Consider the following 19,271-nt stretch of genomic DNA (forward strand, 5'->3'; position numbering starts at 1 on the left):
GCGCGCCAAGACTCCCGGCGAGGCCACCGGCCTCCGAGAACCGCATCCGACCAAACAAGACGTCTCGCCTGGACACCCGTCGCCGTGCTGTCACACAGACGCACTCACATTTCTGCTGCGGGACAGACGTCTGACAGATGTGAGGTTCACACACCTGGAAAGAACCTTCAGAGTGACCCGCCTGCAGCACTACGCACGTCACCTGCACAAAGCGATTCAAGCTGAACAATCAGCGTTCAGCTAAATGAGATCAGTGCTACATCATAAAACATTAGAAGGCGCAGCACTAATTCAGACTAAAACGACTAATGGAAAAGTCCATGGCTCTCTCAGAAGGGATCATAATGAAACATCGTTTTATCTTCTTATGTTGTTGAAAACTAAAAGTGTCTTATTTTCAAATTCCTGGCCCAAAAACAATTACCAGAGGTCTTTTATTTATGGGCACTGTTATGAAATGTAATAAATGCTGTATTTACGCTACAGTCTTTGAAATAAAAATACAATAAAATATAATAATAAGAAAAATATAAAAAGGTCAGACGGGATTGTGTTTTATTGTGAAAAACCCGCTGTCCGCAGTGTCCTGTATGTTGTGTATTAAAGTTCTGCTGATGCTGCAGGAGAGAGAGAACGTCAGATGTTTCAGATCCCGTGTTCTCTCATTAATAAGAACAGGAAGTCATAGTTTTCTAAATCTGATTAAATTAATTGACTCATTTTGTTGTTCAGACAATAACGTCATACATTCTAATTTAATTACATACGTATTAGTGTTTATTCTCTGGTATTTGCTCCAATCCCCTTTTCTCAAGTTTTGTCCGTCTTTTGCTCTTTTATCTCATTTCATATTCTTGTCTTAATCTATTCATCGACTTTGAAACCACAGCTGTCCATGATGTGATCACAGCGGTAATAATATTGTGTAAAAAGAGCGCGGCTGGACTCACATAGATGTGTCTCTGCTGGTAGCGCAGGAAGAGGTTGTGCATGATGGCGCCGTCGTGAAGGTCCTCCAGGGCCGACATGTCCTCCACCCCTCGGACGCTGCTGTGGTGCATCGGCTGCACCTTCTGCCTGCTGAGGGCATTCTGCTTGTAGGTGAACACCTGCGCCAGAGAAGGGAAGCAGGGAGACGGGTCACTCAAACGGGTCACAACTGCTGGGAGGATCGAAGTGGGCTCCTCCGGGGGGCTTCATTTCCTGTATGTGGGTCACATGGGTGTCATGTGATTAGCAGCAGGCGGCTATAGACCTCAATGAGAACGCGACGGACGGATGGATTCAGAAGGACTCCTTTGCTCCTGAGACGCTAAATGAATTCTGGACACACATCTTTAATATGCGTATTCTCTGAACAGTGTGTGGAGCATTTTTCATGTCTCCTGAGACACTGGGGGGGTCCGCTGGACGCCACGGCCAATGGGGGGGGGGGGGGGGACACCACGGCCCTGCTGAGCGGAGCGAGCAGCACGAGTCTCGGTGTGTTTCGCTTAACAAAAGGGTCAGAAGAGGAAGAGGAAACTCATATTTGACATATTTTCTGCTGTATTTTGGGGGGACACGACCCCCCCAAAGGATGCGTGGTCACGCCGCTGGTTGTATTCATCTTTTTCACTGACACTAAAAGAAATGTGTCTCATCAGTTATGCAATGAAAGAATGCGTTTCCTGTTTAGGCCGAACCGGAGGTCACACACACACACACACACACACACACACACACACACACACACACACACATGTTTAACACTAGTTGCTGACCCGCTGCGATCGAGCGTCTCCGGGTGCGTCTTGTTGAAGAAAGCTGCTCTCTGTCTGGAGAGCCAATAACATCTGCCCCCCCCCCCCCCGTCCCGTCTCTCACATTCCAGCTGCAGTGACGCTTTGGGACAAACGAGGCGCGATGGTCCATAACTGTGACCGTGTGACAGCGACCAATAGGGGAGCTGCTGTCAGAGACGAGACAGCGGACCAGTTGGACCGGTCCTCAGCCCTGTTTACGGTCTACGCCTCCCGGCTGCAGCACGAGGGAACGAGGGAGGAACCGCTGGCGGCTCTGTGGAGCACCTGGACGAGGTGGAACTTAACGAACGTCCAAGTCAACACAAGACAAAACCGAGTGCAAAGAGCACCGTCCATGACGTCACCGTTTGGAACCAAGATGAGCACCGCCCGCTGAGACTGCCCCCCCCCGTTAGTCACTGACTGTGACAGCGTCACACTGGCTTTGTCCTCATTAGGTCTCTAACAGGTCCAGTTGTCCGCGTGGAGTCAACGAGGCTCCGCGCCAAAAAAAAAGAAGACAAAGCCGCGAGGGGCCCCGCTGACGCTAAGCCTAGCGACAGATGCTAACGGGAGTAAATCCCTGTCAAACAAAGCCATTAGACAGCTTCACCCCACAGCAGGAGGAGGGGCCGGGGCCCCCGGGATCAGCGGGATCTGTTCCTGGATCAGCGGGGACACGGTTTGTTGTTGTTTAGGCGATTAGAGGACCGTAAACCAGGAGGGATTCAACTAGCAGGATTACTGGAGGCCGACGCGTCACTTCATAGCGGCTCCACGAATCAGATTAAGAGAAAGTCTTTGACTCACGTGGGAAACCACATGAACACCAAGTGGAAAAGAGGAACGTGGAACCAAACCGAATCCTTCTGTGGGACATTGGACTCATTTCACAGAACTGAACCAACACGGGCAACTTCATCGCTGGATTGTCACAGACCGCCACGGACTCTAATAGACCGCCACAGACTCTAATAGACCGCCACGGACTCTAATAGACCGCCACAGACTCTAATAGACCGCAATGGACTCTAATAGACCGCCACAGACTCTAATAGACCGCCACAGACTCTAATAGACCGCCACGGACTCTAATAGACCGCCACGGACTCTAACCGACCCCCATGGACTCTAATAGACCGCCATGGACTCTAACCGACCGCCATGGACTCTAACCGACCGCCATGGACTCTAACCGACCGCCATGGACTCTAACCGACCGCCACAGACTCTAATAGACTGCCACAGACTCTAATAGACTGCCACAGACTCTAATAGACTGCCACAGACTCTAATAGACTGCCACAGACTCTAATAGACTGCCACAGACTCTAATAGACTGCCACAGACTCCAATAGACCGCCATGGACTTTAACAGGCCGCCACAGACTATAATAGACCGCCACAGACATTAATAGACTGCCACAGACTCTAATAGACCGCCATGGACTCTAAAGCGGTGGACGTGCATGCGGGCCTGGCGTTGGGGGGTCGCGGGTTTCTCTCGTCTTGCTCCGGTTTCACTGTTTTGGCCTGTAGGACGATGCAGCGGGAGATGAAAGCGGATCCAAAGCGCAGCTGCTGCTCTTTGATAATGATGACGGAGGAGGATGGCGGCGGGTGGAGGAGCTCCAGGCGGGCGGAGGAGTTACCTGTTCAACGCTCTGACAGCGACATAATCAACAGCTTCTACTGAAAGTCAGAGCGGGTATTGATATTTTTGGGGATTTTGTTGAGTAAAGAAGCTAGTTAGCGCTACGCTAACGGACATTCTTTTATTTTACGCGTTTGCCTATAATTATTGTACATATACACATATTTATTTGGTACTTAGTTACTGAGGCCTTTGCACTCGTCAATTTTTTATTTGTATTTATAGTATCATTCTTTTTCTTGGCATTTTTTATCATCATCATTAATCTGCTGCTCTTGTTTTTATCTTGTTTTTTATCATGTGTCTTGTGTCCACATCTGTGAATGTCCCCATCGTGGGACTAATAAAGGAATATCTTATCTTATTGAACCACACACACACACACACACACACACACACACACACACACACACACACACACACACACACACACACACACACACACACACACACACACACACACACCTGTACCTGCTTTATTCAAGGACACACAAAGTGGGTGGCGTCTGTCTCCGGTTACACACAACAGATGGCAGACACACAAAGAGACACGTCAACAAACACGCACTCGTTTACATCTTGAGCTCACGACTCTCCCAAAGCAACACGCGGTGCACACGCTCATCGTCTGTCCCGGGGACCCTCCGTCCCGACGGGCTCAGACGGGTAGAAGAAGACGTAGGAACGATTGTAGGCGCTCGTATTATTATTACGTCTCCTACTTGGTCAACAAATTAAAAGCTTCAGGTTCACGACAGAGAAAAGCAAGAAGAAGAAGAGAGATATTTACAGCAAACAAAGGAGTGGACCAAGGGAGGAGGGGACAGGAGGGATAAAAACAAATAAGAGACGAGAAGATGAGACTGAAAGAAGAGACATAACGAGAAAGACAGAGACAGAAAGGAGTCAAAAGACACAAGACAAAGCAGAGAAGAGAAAAATGAGAATATTTAACAAGGAGGCAGACAAAAGAAAGGAGGCAAATGAGGAAAGGAGACAACAGACTGCATTACTGCACTCTTAGCTAAATGCTAACATCGCTGCTAATTAGCAGTAAACACAAAGAGCCGCTGAGGCTGATCGGAGCGCTTTATTACGATTTGCTTTTTTGTGATACTTGTTTGTAATTTGGTTTATTTAGTATGATGCTTCTCACACGTTAACTGAGAGGATCTTAAACATCTACTTGTTCTTGTTGGTCACATCATGAAGACGTCGTAAGGGCACCAGGACGCCCAGACGCTCCACCAGCGAGATGGAGGCAGGAGATAACCTTAATCTGCAGGACGATACCGCCGACTCTCCTGGGGGAGACGCAGGGCGGGCGGGGGGGTAAATCCTCCCCCCCGAGCCGTAACCCACACAGGTTGCCGTTAGCCGGCTTAGTGAAACACACTTAAACTCATCCAAGTCCCGGCTGGTTCGCTTCATATTAGCGAGAGGAGCAACACGGTCCAACCCCAGAGGCTCATCCGGAACCCCCATCGGCCCCCACCTGGTCCACCGGGGGGGTTCAGGGGGATGCGGCGTGTTGACACTCACATCACGCCAACAACGAAACAAAGAGCGAGACCAAAACAACGACTGCGGAATCATTGTGTCACGGCTTGTTTTTATACTTCAGGGGGGAGGGGGGGGGGGTCACATGAACATCAGCTACGTGGGACCTCATCTCAACGGGCTTTGCTGGACAGGAAGCAAGATGCACCCTGGAGCCGAGACCCTGAGGTCGAAATGCAGATACGGAGATCCAGAGTTTTGTGCAAACGTGATCTGAGAAGGTAGAAAAGCTCCAAAAGGAGGAGAAGGTCACATGAAAGGTTCTCACCTGGCCGTAGTCCGTGGCGAAGGCCACCACCCCCCCGGAGCACGAGGACACAGTGGTGGGGAGGTACTGCTCCTCCTCCCGTAACCACACCCGGTCACCCTGCAGGGGGAGAACCACTCGTTAGGCAACACGCAACACGCAACACAACAACGAGGGTCTGAGAGAGGAAATGAGGGACAGATATGACGTGTGATAAACATGACGTGTGATAAACATGACGTGTGATGAATATAAAAAGCTGGTACTGCGCTCCAGGGGAAGGATCCCTAAAACCTCCAAAGTCTCCAGTCCTCAAACCCATGTGGTGCTCGTGACCAGCCTGCGAGCGTCACCATGACGTCGCCTCCTCTGTGACCAATCAGAGGCCCGCGGCTGTGGAGACGGCGTGGAGGCCTCTGGCGTGCCGGGTTCCAGAGACCTGCACCCAGTAAACCTGCATGTTTGATGCTTGTTGGCAGAGAGAACCTTCGGACCGGCTGACCTTTGGAGCGTTTTCCTCCCGACCAACAGCTGGATATTTCATCAGCCCCCCCGGCCCCCCCTCCTCTGTGAAATCAGCAGAGAATGTGAGGAATTCAGGGTGAAGGTCGGACTTCTCCACCGTGTGTGTGGAGCGTTTTGTGTTGACTGGCTTTGGATGTGACCACCGGTGAAGTTCATGTCTATCGGTTCCTTCAGGACGCCTGTGGACCACGAGCTCTGCATGAAGTATGACTGAAGACCCGAGGCCCCCCCTCCGAGTCACATGTGTCGCTGTTTGTTAGCGTGATGAGCTAATGCTATCGAGGCGGAGGGGGGGGGGCACTGCACCTTTGTGAGAAGCCCCTCCTTTTTCTGAGCTGGTGGGTACTTTGACCTGCAAGCCCCTCCCTCGGCTAGCGGAGAGGGTCACCTGGCTGGGAAAGACTGAGCGGATGAACGGGTGGAGGGTAACACACACACACACACACACACACACACACACACACACACACACACAGGCTGAGTCAGCAGTGGATGAGGGGGGGGCGGCGTGTTGTTTCAAACCCTCTCTGAAGAGGATCCTAGAGGCCCTCTGATCTCCTGCAGCTCAGACCAATGACCACAAACAGCCTGATGGAGTCTTTATTTACTTGTCTTGTTTATTTATGTTGCTTTGTTGGTGGTTTCTTTGTCTTTTTATTGACATTATTGAGTTGAGACACAATAGAAACTGCTGGAGAAGACATGCAGAGGAGGTTCATCATCAAGCGTCTCTTCCCCAGTCGGTTTAATATAAAAATACCATCTAATCATACGTGAGTTCTTTTTAACGATGTACAACGTTCGTGGGAACCAACACATGTACACATGTAACGCGACATTAACCATCGTGCATATTTAAACAAATGAAGGTCCCACAGTTGGCGTCCGGAGGGGGCGGGACTTCAGCCTCGCCATTTAAAAAAAGCTCATCGATAAAAGGTTTTCAGGTGAAACACAAATCATCACAATGTGGCTACAAAGAGGAGGAACACAAAGGAGGAGGTCCCATTGTCACGTGCACAAAGAGGAGGCGTGTTCTGTTTACCATTCCTCATGTGCACCGCCAATCACGTTAGGGTGCAGAGGGGGGGGGCAGCACACTTCTCAAGACACACACACACACACACACACACACACATGTTCTTTGTGTGCAGCGTGTGCTCATCAGACACGGCACAGCATCGTATTCCCCCCACTCCCCCCCCCCCCTCCCCACAGAACTACCGCTGATTGGCTGAACTGTGAACATTAAAGCTGTTGTTTGTACTTTCAGGTGAAGAAGATGAAGAAGATGAGGAGCTTTTCATGCTCACGACATGTTGTATAATTTGCTACATTGTTGCATTTATAATATCTGCTACAACACGATCAGAAGTTATGGGATGGAGAGCCGGTCGTCATAGTAACAGACAAAAAGTAGGTGAATTCACCAAATGGGAGGGAAGCCGTGAGTGTAACAACAGCACGTGTTTCCTGTGGGGGGGGGGACGGCCTCAAACCGCCTAGAATGTCCGGCGCTGAATGTGATGAATGTGATGAATGTGATGAACGTGATGAACGTGATGAACGTCTGACATTCCCTGATGTCTCGTTCCTCAGACAAACCCGAGGCAGAATCACACGGATCTCTTTTCAGACACAAAACCAATGGCTGCTAAATAAAGCTGGAGGAATGACCCACAGCCGCTGTGAAGGGGGGGTTTCCCAAAGCAGAGACATGGGACCCGGCTGCCGAGGCCTCTGGACCTCTGGACCCCCCCAGCGGGTCATCAGGGCGGATTATTAAAGCTTCTCATACGTCCTCTCAGCAGATAAAGGTGTTGGGACATAGTGAGTCCCATGTGCTCTCTGGCCCCCACGTACCCCCCCCGACACCCCAGACCAAAACACCGACACCAGCCCCCCCAGCCCCCCCCAGCCCCCCCCAGCCTCAGAGCTCCCGCGGCGGTGACCCTTCCCCCTGCTGCTGTTTTCCCTCCGTAACCTCGACATGTGTGGCGGACGCTCTCTCTCTGCGGGACCCGGCGGGGGGGGGGGGGGGGGGGGGCTCGTACGCTGTCGGGGATGGATATGTGCAGCTGTTTGGCCCCTCTAACTTGTAACAACGAGTCCTGTGTGCAGGTCACATGGTCACATGGGTCCCGTTTTAATGGCCGTCCCTCCCTGTGCATCCAGTCACGTCCACACCTGCACAACAACAGGTTTCCCTCCGCCGACCAAGCTGAGGCGATTATCTGCTCCTTGTTTGCACGCCCCCCCCCCCCCCCCACGCCGTCTCCCCCCAGCAACCACAGCGCTGTGTTAATGGAGCAAGAATAACACGATGCTTTTAAGTCAACAGCTCCAAAGGTGAACAACGGCTCAGAGGCGACGCGTCACGCTTATCTCCTGTCTTGGGTGGGGGGGGGGGGTTATCTCAACTGTTTAATACAGGTGCGCCCAGAGCTTTTCTTTGGAATGATTTAACTGTTTCAATGACAAACAGAACAAACAGACGTCTCCATCGCTGCAGTCACGCTGTGAGGTCGCAGAGGCAGCGTAGCATAGCAACGTAGCATAGCAGCGTAGCATACGAGCTGTTAGCATGCAGCGCTGTTGGCGATACGTACAGCCGCTTAGACGGATCAATCATTAACTTAAGAGCGAGCAGCTTTTTAGGGCCGAGGTTAAAAGTGATCAAACCAAACAGATTTCAAAATAAAACTGCAGGAGAAGAAATCTGATAGTGGGGAAACTTTAAAAGCACCATTTGGTGAGACTGATCATTTGGCTGAAGACTTCTCGTACTTAAATTAAATCATTAAATTATCATTCATTAGTTAAAAAAGCAAAAACAGTGTTCAGCTGAAAAGTGGCAACACAATGGAAACAATGCGCACACAATTCAACGCAGACAGGAGGAAGTCGACCGACCTCGAGTGTTTGCAAGCATGCAGCGCGGCCCAATCAACCAGCAGAGCCTTTGTGTGTCTGTGTGTGTGTGTGTGTGTGTGTGGGGGGGGCAATCAAGGAGAGTCCAGCAGAGGTCCTTTAGGTTTGAATGGCCGGACGGAGAGCAGGGGATTGTGGGAACTAATTAGGTGGAGGTATTGACTTTTGGAAAAGGTCTGGGAAAGCCTCACGATGACAGACACACACAAACACACACTCGTCCATGTGAAAACAAAGACGCACACTCCACCGTCACCACAATGTTCTTCTTTTCTTTCTTTGTTCTTTTCTCATTTTTAAAACCTAAACCTCAAATCGTCTCGCTGCTTGTGGATCAAATACCGACAATACCGAAGTGAAGTGAAATTAAATCACAAAACTTCCTGAGTCCTTCTGAGACATTAATAATAATCAATGAGTAACAATCCCAAGCAAAGCACATTAGGGAGCCTCCTATTGGTCCAGCAGATGGGTGGGCGGAGCTAAAGCTCCAGCTGAGGAGCACGTGAAGCAGCCTGGTTGTTTATGTTCAAAGTCTCCGTAACGTTCTTTTACCAACTGAGAAAGAAAAGAGCGACGCCACTCGGGCCGCCGGGACGTCAGACCCCAGAACACATCTGTGAAAACACATCTGGAGTTACTGCTGCACCTTTATGTTCATTTTGCAGCGCTGAAGCTGTGATCGGGGGCCATTTTTAAAAGTTGGTCCCGTTGCGTCCGAGGACGACAGCATGAAGGAAAGCCGGTAAAATGTGACAGACGACCGCAGAGCACCACAGAAGAAGAAAATCACAGAACCTATTGATCAGTTTAATGGATACCGAGTGATTTTAATCATATTAAATGAGCTAAAAACAAATAAAACACATGCCCATCGGAGTTCCCACAATGACAAACACATCCAAATGAATCCAGCATGTGAGCTCGAACACGATGCTCAACATGAGCACAAAAACCAGCCAGCAGACCGACAGGAAGCGGACGATTTACGGCGGCAGAAGCCGCCGCCCCTCTTTGATGTGGCAGCCAATCACAGCCGAGGGAAAGAGGCCGGCTGCCGCTCCGTGTGACGGGCGAACGAATGCAAAACGCGGCTGTTAAGCTCCTCCGGGGGTTAAATGAAGCCATGTGCAGCCACATCCGCCCCTCTGAAATATTCAGAAGGCTTTTCTTTCTCTCGGAAAACACATTTATTAAAGACAAACGCTGAGGGATGGATCTCTGACGCTGGAACAGTTTCAGGTTTGAAGACAAAAACATCAGTACTGACTATTTGCTGTCACACGTAGAGCCAACCGGAGGCTTGGAGGAGCTGGAGTTTTATTTAATGTTGAATCAGTTGTTTAATGGCTGAAAGAAGCTTATTAATAGAACTACACACTGCTTATTAAGTCGGACTGGTGATCTTCACTTTCTTCAAGGATCAACCTCTGGCTCTCTACTCGTACCATTCAAGGATTAATGTTAAAAACAACAGCGTCCGTCTTCATACCCCAGATGTCCTGTCACGGTCGGGCTGGAAGTGAAACTTTATCCAGGGACATTTTTGAATGTTGTCGGGCCCCTGAAGGGTCAAAAAGCGGCCTTGTTTTGAGAAATGAGAGAGTGAAAGTTCGTATTCAACAACACGTTTCAGACTTTGTCGGAAGGTTTCGATCGTTACTCGTTGTCTTCCTCGTGCTCCCGGCTTCAGGCCTCGCTGTCTCTCTCCCGCCGTCACCAGAAGTGTGACTGAACTGCTCGAGGCACCGTGAGGTCGCCTGTTAACATCTGTTCAGGCTGCCGTTACCGCGCCAACGACACCCAACGTCGCCTCCAGAAACATCCAGAGCCGAGTTTCTGCTTCTTCTGGCGGATCAGACCAGCGAGGAAAGATCCACCGTACGGAATCCAGATGAGGGTTCGACTGACACAACGTGCAGCGTCTACACTGAAGCATCCAGATGTAGATTTACCTGTAAGGAAGCTGCAGGTCGCGTCAGGCTGCGGATCTGCAGGCATGTGGAGATAAGAGGGAGGCCCTTCACGCTCGTGTTTAACGTCTCACGGAGAGACGCCTGCCAAGCCGCTCCGGTTCATCTCGACGTGGAAATTACAGATATGACTGCTCACACTCATAAAGTGGGCTCGCGAGCTGAAGGCCTCAAATGTTCCTCTAGAGGGTCAAAGAAGAACATAGAAGGAAAACGCGGAGCGACACCCGAGCGCGGCGTGTTAATTAAACGCCAACACAACACCGGCTTTTGAATTCTTAACGAGGCGATTGACACGCGGGGTCAAAGGTCACTGCGTTGTGTGGGCGAGGTGCCATGGCGCTGACCGGCGGGAAGCAGCTGCTCTGTACATATTTAATGAAGGCTGTATATATTTAATGGAGGACGCCGCCGGGTTCCCACGCCGCGCCCGCAGAGCCTCTGAGGTGGCGAGCCATCGGCGTCCTCCTCAGCTGCTCGTGGGTAATTAAAAGGCGTGTAGCCGTGGATGAGCAGAGCAGCTGTAGGGTGGAGCGAGTCTGCCGCTGACCCCGACGGGACTCCTTATTTAGATGAGGACAATCAGACCGCCGGGAGGAGACGACACAGGAAGTGAGACTCGCCGGCTTCAGGTAACCACATGTTTGAAGAGCAGACGATACGCCGCATCACAAGCCACATATTTAGCTTCTAAATCATCACCTACGTGGACAAGAAGAAGGGATGAGTCCTCAGTACCTCATGGTCTCCACGGAAGGAAGACGCATCGAGTGGGAGAAGCTGTTTGGCCGTAGAGGAGGTGCGATGTAGGAGCCAGGAGGCGCCGGCAGTCCGGCCCAATGGACCCAATAAACCGAGTGGACGGATCCTTCTGAGGCCACTTTCCCCACATTCTTTTTTTCCTCATCAGATCATTAGTTATTGATTGAGCTATTGAACAACGCAGCGCGTCGGCTCGGCAACAGACGACGCAGGAGCTTCAAGACGGTCGCATGAAACAACAGAACGGACATGTTTGACCCCCCAGCTGGAACGCAAACACGCTGGTCCCGTGTCAGAGAGATGAAACACGCGAGGCTTTGAAAACAAACAGCGTTGAAGTGGAGGAATTCTGTCTCTTCCTGCGTGGACGCCTGTCGACCTGCTTCCCGCTCTTTTTGGTTCCATCCAGGCGGCGGCCATTTTTGTCTGGGTCAGATATTGGTTAACAGGGTGAAGGGAACATAAGCAGTGGATTCTGAACCCCGATCCAGGTAAAACCGCCTCGGGATCTGAGAGGACTCTACAGAGCTGTTGAAACCCACCCGGCGGGAGGTGGGGGGGGGTAAAGAATAACTACTCTAGTTTTTCTTTTCTTTTGTGAATGCGCTTTGAAAGCTGCTTTTGGTTCCAGAACAAAGCGGCCGTGAATCCCACAAGCCGGCTTTAATCTCAGATATGCTTACTGGGCAGCTTCCACAGAAAGCAGGCAGCGGGCTTTTGTTTGCATCTGCTGCCTGGGGGGGGGGGGGGAGATGGAGTTTGTTTGACCTTATTGAGGTGACATCTGTATACCTGTGGACGTCATATTTTTGCGTCACCTCAGTACACAAAGACTTCACTACACCATCAAGATCTCCAGACCACAGGAAATCCAGCTCCTGATGAAGGCCTGCAGTGACCTTCAGTCAGAGGAGCAAAGACAAGTAAAACCAGTTTTTGAAGAAGATGGAATGAAGCAAACCAGCAATCGAATCCCAAATAAATCCCATAAAGAAGAACCCCATGAAGAGGAATCACATGAAGAAGAACCCCATGAAGAGGAATCACATGAAGAAGAACCCCATGAAAAGGAATCACATGAAGAAGAACCCCATGAAAAGGAATCACATGAAGAAGAACCCCCATGGAGAGGAATCACATGAAGAAGAACCCCACGAAGAGGAATCACATGAAGAAGAACCCCATGAAAAGGAATCACATGAAGAAGAACCCCATGAAAAGGAATCACATGAAGAAGAACCCCATGAAAAGGAATCACATGAAGAAGAACCCATGAAAAGGAATCACATGAAGAAGAACCCATGAAAAGGAATCACATGAAGAAGAATCACATAGTCCAGAGTAAGGAACGGAGGTTCTGCAGAGAACTGACCAGGTTTGGACCGGTTCCCACCAACTAAAGACCGGACGGAGGAAATGACCAAACTCTCCTCGCAACCACCTGACCTACTTTCTGAAGCTGTGTGTGTGTGTGTGTGCGTGTGTGTGTGTTAAAGTGAGTCCATGTTTCAGACAGTTTGTACAAGTGTGTGAACACAAGAGCAGTGAAAAAGCATTACGCGCATTAGGTGACCGCTGCCTGTGTGTGTGTGTGTGTGTGTGTGTGTGTGTGTGCGTGCGTGCGTGTGTGCGTGTGCGCGTGCCAGAGCTGCCATGTGTTGCCCAGCTGTGGTCGCCCGCCGCTGGTTTCTCAGAGCGAAGGAACGGGCAGAATATAAATAACGTCTTCCCCTTTCTGCCTTTTCTTCTGGGACAAACAAGCGACGCCTTGTTGTGAGAGTTTTACCCTGAGAAACAGAGAGGGAGGCGCAGATTAAAGCCCTACTTCACACCCCGTAGAGGTGGGGGGGGGCATTAAAGCACTACCTCACACCGTTTAAAGGTGAGGAGGGGGGGGGGGGCATTAAAGCAGGCTTCGGTCTGCAATTGTGGTTAAAGTTTATACTTTAAATCAAATCGCATTGTTGATACTCTTTAGAGTCAACATGCTGAGTTGACCTTTTCCTTGGATGACCTCGGGGGGTCACAGGAAGTGATTCTGTCCCATTAACTTCAGCAAACAAAACATTTCCTGCTCCTTCACACTAAAAGGTTTAAAGGACAACAGTGGGCTTTTATTGTGAAGCAGTCACAGGAAACACAGCAACATTACTGCTTTGAGCTTCTGTAAATACAAACAAAACACTTCCTGTCGCTGCTTCACAATAACAGCGTTCCGCCCGGCCGACCGCGGCTCGTGTTTCATCCAAACTCCGCCTCCGAGGCTTCATTCTGAAGGTTACAAGAGAGAAGAAGAGAGAAGGGCCTCAGGAAACTGAGACCACCAAGAAGTCCGAGACGGGAACGTTTTTTATGCAGTTTAAGCAAACACCAAAAGTTAAAGACGTCACAAAAAGTCAGAAGCTCCTCCAATGGTGCGCTCGCACGGCGCCGGTCCGTCCACGTCGTCCCGCTCTGCCCACGCGGTCACGTGGCGCTGGTGAGGTTCAGGCAGCAAACCGCTCGGCCTGGATCGGTGTAAACATCCTGGTTTGGTTTAGGATAAATACCCGTGTTTGTTTGGATAACCATCATTTAACCGCTCGCATCTTTAAGCGGTTTTGTGCCGGTCCAGCACACACTCTTCCTACGGTCCACGCAAAGCGAGCGCCTTCAGTCCTCGTGTGCAGCCACCTCCTGCCGTCCGGACGAGTCCAGGAAACCGGCCCTGATCTTTGAGCGGTTTGAGTCCGCTTGAAGCGGCCGACCCTCCAAGCTGCAGCGATGACCTCCGTCGTGACCCTGTGGTTGGTGGAGCGTGTGAGGACGGCCTGAGCGCGTCGACCTCTTGACTCCCTCTGATCACTTCACAGCTTCTTTGGGGAAAGCCACCAGAACCCAGTGGTCCTGGTGGCCCGGCAAACCGAGCGGACGGGTCGGTTTGCTCAAAGGAGACCGCAGAAGCGTTTTGAAACTCCATAATTTGCAATTAGTGGGACACGGAACAGAAGTGCAAACCATCGCCACCAAAACGCACAAATACGGCGTTCAGCGGCCTCGTGTCCGACGAACAGGAAACCAGTGCCGACAACAACGAGTACGGCGTCCTTCCAACGCTCGGCTCAAAAGTCTTGTTTGTGTTCCAGTTGTTGTTTTTATTTGGTCTTAAACCGTCTACAGAGGAACCGAGGCCTCATAAACACTTCACGTCTTCTTCTACACAGTTTGCTTGAGTTTCTGTCCTCGACTCGATTCTTTCAGTCCTTGTCCCCGTTACCTCCGTGCACGGACTTCCTGCAGAGGCCGTTTGTTCCGGACCTTCTATGGAAACCATGAAAGGGGAAATTGCTCCTTCCTGCAGGTATTTCAATAAATCATTGCAGTGGTTTGTGGACCAGGTGTGAGTGTGTGTGTGTGTGTGTACGTGTGTGTCATTAATTACAGCTCATAATGTTTACTGCGCATCTGTTATCAGCTGTGTGATTGACACACGAGCACAACGTGTCCTGGTTGTTTTCTTATATTTTGAAGCAAAAAGTCAGTTAACATTATAAGTGTCTGAATGCACAAGTTCAGACTGCAGGCGCATCACATGCGTCCTATATGAGGGGGGGGGGGGGGGGGGGCGTCTGCAAACCACAAATCTGCAGGCTGTTTAAATTCTCCACAGGTGTCATGTTTCAGCTCCGGGGGGGTTGGGGGGGGGGGCTCCAGATCACAGCTAACACGGAGCCGTTTGACGATCAGCGGCTCGGATTTGAGTTTTACGGTTTTTAAAAAGAAAGTCCGGCGGCAGAAAAAGAATAGAAGAGAAACGCGTCAAAGAAAAGGAAGAAGTCGAGCTGCAACTGTGTGACTTCATCCCAGACTCACATCTATTATCTTTAGAACACATTCCCGGCGTACTCATGAGCGGAGGAATGTCTGAAATTATTCTAGAATCCACAAAAGCGGCGACATCCTGAAGCTCGATCCATGCAGGAAGTATTCTTATATAATGCATTTATTTTCAAAACACACTAAAAAAAACTAATGGAGGCGCGTGAGAAGGAACATTCCCTCAGTGCCTGAAGGACCGGAGGCCCCCGGGACGCACAGCGGGACGAGGGTGCTGCACGCCGTGCACGCCGTGCACACGGGGGGGAAAGTGGGATTTCCTGAGTCACCTTTTTCTTTGCAGAGATGAAGCATTAAACATATTTATATTTAACTCTGGTTCTCCTGCTGTTCCTCTTCTTTGTTTCCTGTGCCGCTGAAGTTATTTACCTTAAAGCCACGCCTCTCATTGGTGGACAGGTGAGGCCGAACCGCAAACCCCGCCCACCAGTTCAAATGAGAGCCAACCGCCACTGTGTCCACACACACACACACACACACACACACCTTCAACCACGGGCGGTGCCTCAGAGCACCAACCGATCCAGAGCTGCTGGCTCATTGGATGTGACAAAACTGGGTTTCGGCCAATCAGAGGGTCTCACGGACTGCTGGACCCGGATCGCTGCGCAGCCTCGAGGCCGAAGGGAACCTGCCTCGTCCTGCCCCCCCCCCCCCCCCCCCGACAACGAAGAAACGCTTCCTCTTCTGAACCATGAGGATCAGTCCTCCCACCCAGAGGGCCTTTCACTGACATCCACATCTACCCATGATGCTTTGCGGGTCGCGGTTTGCACACGACGAGAAGGCTTTTCCCCCACACGGGACGTGACAAACGGGGTAAAGCCTCAAGCGCCTCCTCCGAAGCGTCTCCAGTAGAAACATGAAACATGTGATGAAACCACTCTCGTTCCGCGCCACCAGCTGCCCCGTCGAACGGCCTTTTCCCTCAAAGACTGAGCTCTTTGTTTCAGCCGCGATTAGCCCGCAGATATAAAAAACGGCGTGCCGATATCGGACACCATTGTGCACGCCTGCCTGCGTCTGGAGCCCACAAATTTTCACCCGCGCTCTCGGGAGCCACATGTGCGGAACAGCCGCCGTGAGAGGCCTCAAACCCGGGGGGGGCAGCACCTTGTGACCTTTGGCCCCTCACACGGCCTGAGAAAGCCTCGCTGGACGCGTTTCAGAATGCGAGCGACTGTTACAGGGAGGTGAGATGTTCTGCACAGCTGCAGGAGGCAAAGTGAACTTCTCCAGTTGATTCTCTGCGTCACGCTGTCTGTACTCAGAGCCTTCTGGAGGAGATCTTACCGATGCACAGAGGAACGTTTAGTCGTTACGTTTCCACTGGTCACTTGCTACCAGAACACAACGAAACCTCTGAAGTGACCAGTGCCTCAAAAACAACGTCCCGGAGGAACGATGAACGTCACATTCATCCAAAGCGACAACAACAAGGATCCGCAAAGCAACGTTTCTTCAAGAGAGACCGACTACAAAGTGGTGATGAAGCGGCTCCTGGTCCAGGTCCCGGCGGTCGAGGTGTGTGTGTCCAGCTGCCGTGGCCCACGTGGAGCTGTGAACGCAGCCGGGCTGCAGAGACGGAGCAGCAGAGGAACTTGACTGACAGCACTGGGTTCCTCATCGAAGCACAAAGGTCCACTTTGCAGAGATACGTGGAAAATGAGAGGGGGGGACACTACCCCAGGAATTCTTTATTAATGAGACGTTAGCTCTGAGACACAAGCTTGAGACGATCAAAGCGGTCAGTGGAGGTAACTGATGAGAGCAGAAAATCGGAAGATGGAATCCGACCAAAACGTCTCCTTCATCAAACACACCGTCAATTAAAAAGTTCAGACTTCTATTAATAACTTTTAAAGAGCTCTTTGTTTTCCTTCCTTGGAGGAAACTGGAAAAGTGGTGCAGAAATACCACAGACCCACTGGGAGCTGGTCCAACCTCCCCCAGTCTGACCAGCACAGCCCCTGTGGTGTGTGTGTGTGTGTGTGTGTGTGTGTGTGTGTGTGTGTGTGTGTGTGTGTGTGTGTGTGTGTGTCGTTTTAAACACTTTAAGTCACCTCTGCTCCCATAAAAGCAGAATGATCTTGAGTGAAGTTGACCTCAGTGACTTTTATTACATTTCATTTCCACATTCCAGAATCTCAGAAGTGACTTTATCGCACTTTGTGTCCTTATAATAAGAATCTATTCCTCCACGAGCAGCGACCACACTGGATCAGAAGACGTTTCCTGAACTTTATCATGAGCGGGACGTGAAGGTCCCAGAGTCGGAAGAAGGACCTCTTACCTCCGCGAAGAAGTTGTCCATCTGTCCTCGCTGTGGCCGAGGACGCAGGAGTCGGTGGAGCGACGAGGGGCCTCCGGAGCCCTCAGTCCATGAGCCGCTCCGTCAGCGTGCACCTCCCTCTTTGTCCGTGCAGCAGGAGCTCACAGCATGCCCCCCCCCCCCTCACAGCACCCTGGTGCGGGAGTAAGTCCTCCGCGTCCCGGACGCGTCTCCCCGCGTGCCCCGGTAGTCCTCGGCTCGGTCCGCCTGTTGCTCGGGAGTCCGACGGGAAGTCGGTTCAAACTTTGGAGACGCGCACTGAGCCGCCCGGTCCGACCGGTGCACGAAGATCGCGAGGCTCCGCCTCCCCGCGCGCGGACCCGCCTCCCCCTCCCCCGGCCCCGCCTCCTCCTGCCGTGGGTGACGTCACACAGAAAACCTTCTTTATGCGTTCTGGACCGGAGTGGATTTATGATCTGAAATGTTTGAAAGCTGCTTTGACTGATGCACATCAGCATGAAGTGAGTGAGCTATTGTTTCATTACGTGTGTGACCTTTGGAATAAAGGTTCAAAATGTTTGCTTAGCTTGGTTGACCTATTAGAGCGGGTTCACTGGGTTACCCGGTGTTACCCTGGTTACCCGGTGTTACCCTGGTTACCCAGGGTTACCCCTGGTTACCCTGGGTTACCCTGCTTCGGGTCCCTCCTTCGTTTCCTTTGCATCTCCAAACTTCCAAACAACCCAAAACAGGATGAAGACAAACATTTCCTGCAGCCTTTTCCTCAAGATGTGACATAAGGAGCCGGGACTCTTTTATTTCTTTGTTGTTGACTCCACACAGAGTGACTTCCTCCGCCCGGCATCACGCTGAGAGGGTGGAGGACTCCCTGTGTCACCTGACAGAGAAGACCTGTGAAGCTGCACAAGCACACTAGTGCTGAAGGGCCGTCTCCTCTCATCTCCATGCAGCTCTGTTGATATGATGGATATGTAAGAACATCAGCTTATGAGCTATCCCCCCCCCCCCCTGAGGGGATCCTGATTGGCCCTCGACGAGGGAGGCGCTGGTAATTACTTGCAGTAGACGTTGTCTTGGACTCCCTGTGATTACTGAAGGTTTAAATATTAATCTCAACCACTTAGTGACCGACTCTTCCAATGCGGGCGGAACAAGACCAGCCTGTTATTACTAGTGAGCCGTCATGAGGAGACACGGGAGTGAAGGAGTGAGTCCTCATGAAGGCTCTATTTTAGTGTTTATAGATCACTCCACTACAGTCATCACACACATGTGTGCTCATGGGGGGCGAGTTAGCGTCTACAACCCTGAAGAATGGACCATAGTTCACTCAATGAACTTCATGCTGTATCGAAGAAGACTTGAAACTCATGTTTACAATGTTTACTGAGGGAATAAATCAAGAGAGAAGTAGAGTCATTTTGTAGACTTCTATGGGAGCAGAGGAGTCGCCCCCTGCTGGTCACCAAGGGGATGTGACTAAAGCAGAGGATCTAAACTTTACAGAGGTCCTCAACAGGTTTGAAGGTTACAGGGGTCTTCAGAATTGTATTTATTGTCTTTAAATACACATTAACATGAATCCAACATATTGCAGCAAACGGATAAATTGATGGAGGAGACGTTGTCTTTCAGTCCCACGTTGTCTTTTCTGTCCCACAGCAGC

General features: G+C 50.9%; 1 protein-coding gene across 2 annotated transcripts in view; it reads right to left on the reverse strand.

Moving 5' to 3' along the window:
* myo10 (myosin X) overlaps nucleotides 1-17,987 on the reverse strand; it is a 47,440-nt gene extending 29,453 nt beyond the window's left edge. For both annotated transcript variants that reach the window (XM_078099955.1, XM_078099954.1), the window contains exons 1-3: nucleotides 17,606-17,987; nucleotides 5,267-5,365; nucleotides 951-1,109 (exon numbers count right to left, since the gene is read on the reverse strand). In XM_078099955.1, coding sequence (XP_077956081.1) covers nucleotides 951-1,109; nucleotides 5,267-5,365; nucleotides 17,606-17,626 — 279 coding nt within the window. In that variant the 5' untranslated portion in view covers nucleotides 17,627-17,987. The remainder of the gene's footprint in view (nucleotides 1-950; nucleotides 1,110-5,266; nucleotides 5,366-17,605) is intronic.
* Nucleotides 17,988-19,271: the final 1,284 nt, after the last annotated feature.

The sequence above is a fragment of the Gasterosteus aculeatus genome, chromosome 3 (genome assembly GCF_964276395.1).
Source record: "Gasterosteus aculeatus chromosome 3, fGasAcu3.hap1.1, whole genome shotgun sequence".
NCBI lineage: Eukaryota > Metazoa > Chordata > Actinopteri > Perciformes > Gasterosteidae > Gasterosteus > Gasterosteus aculeatus.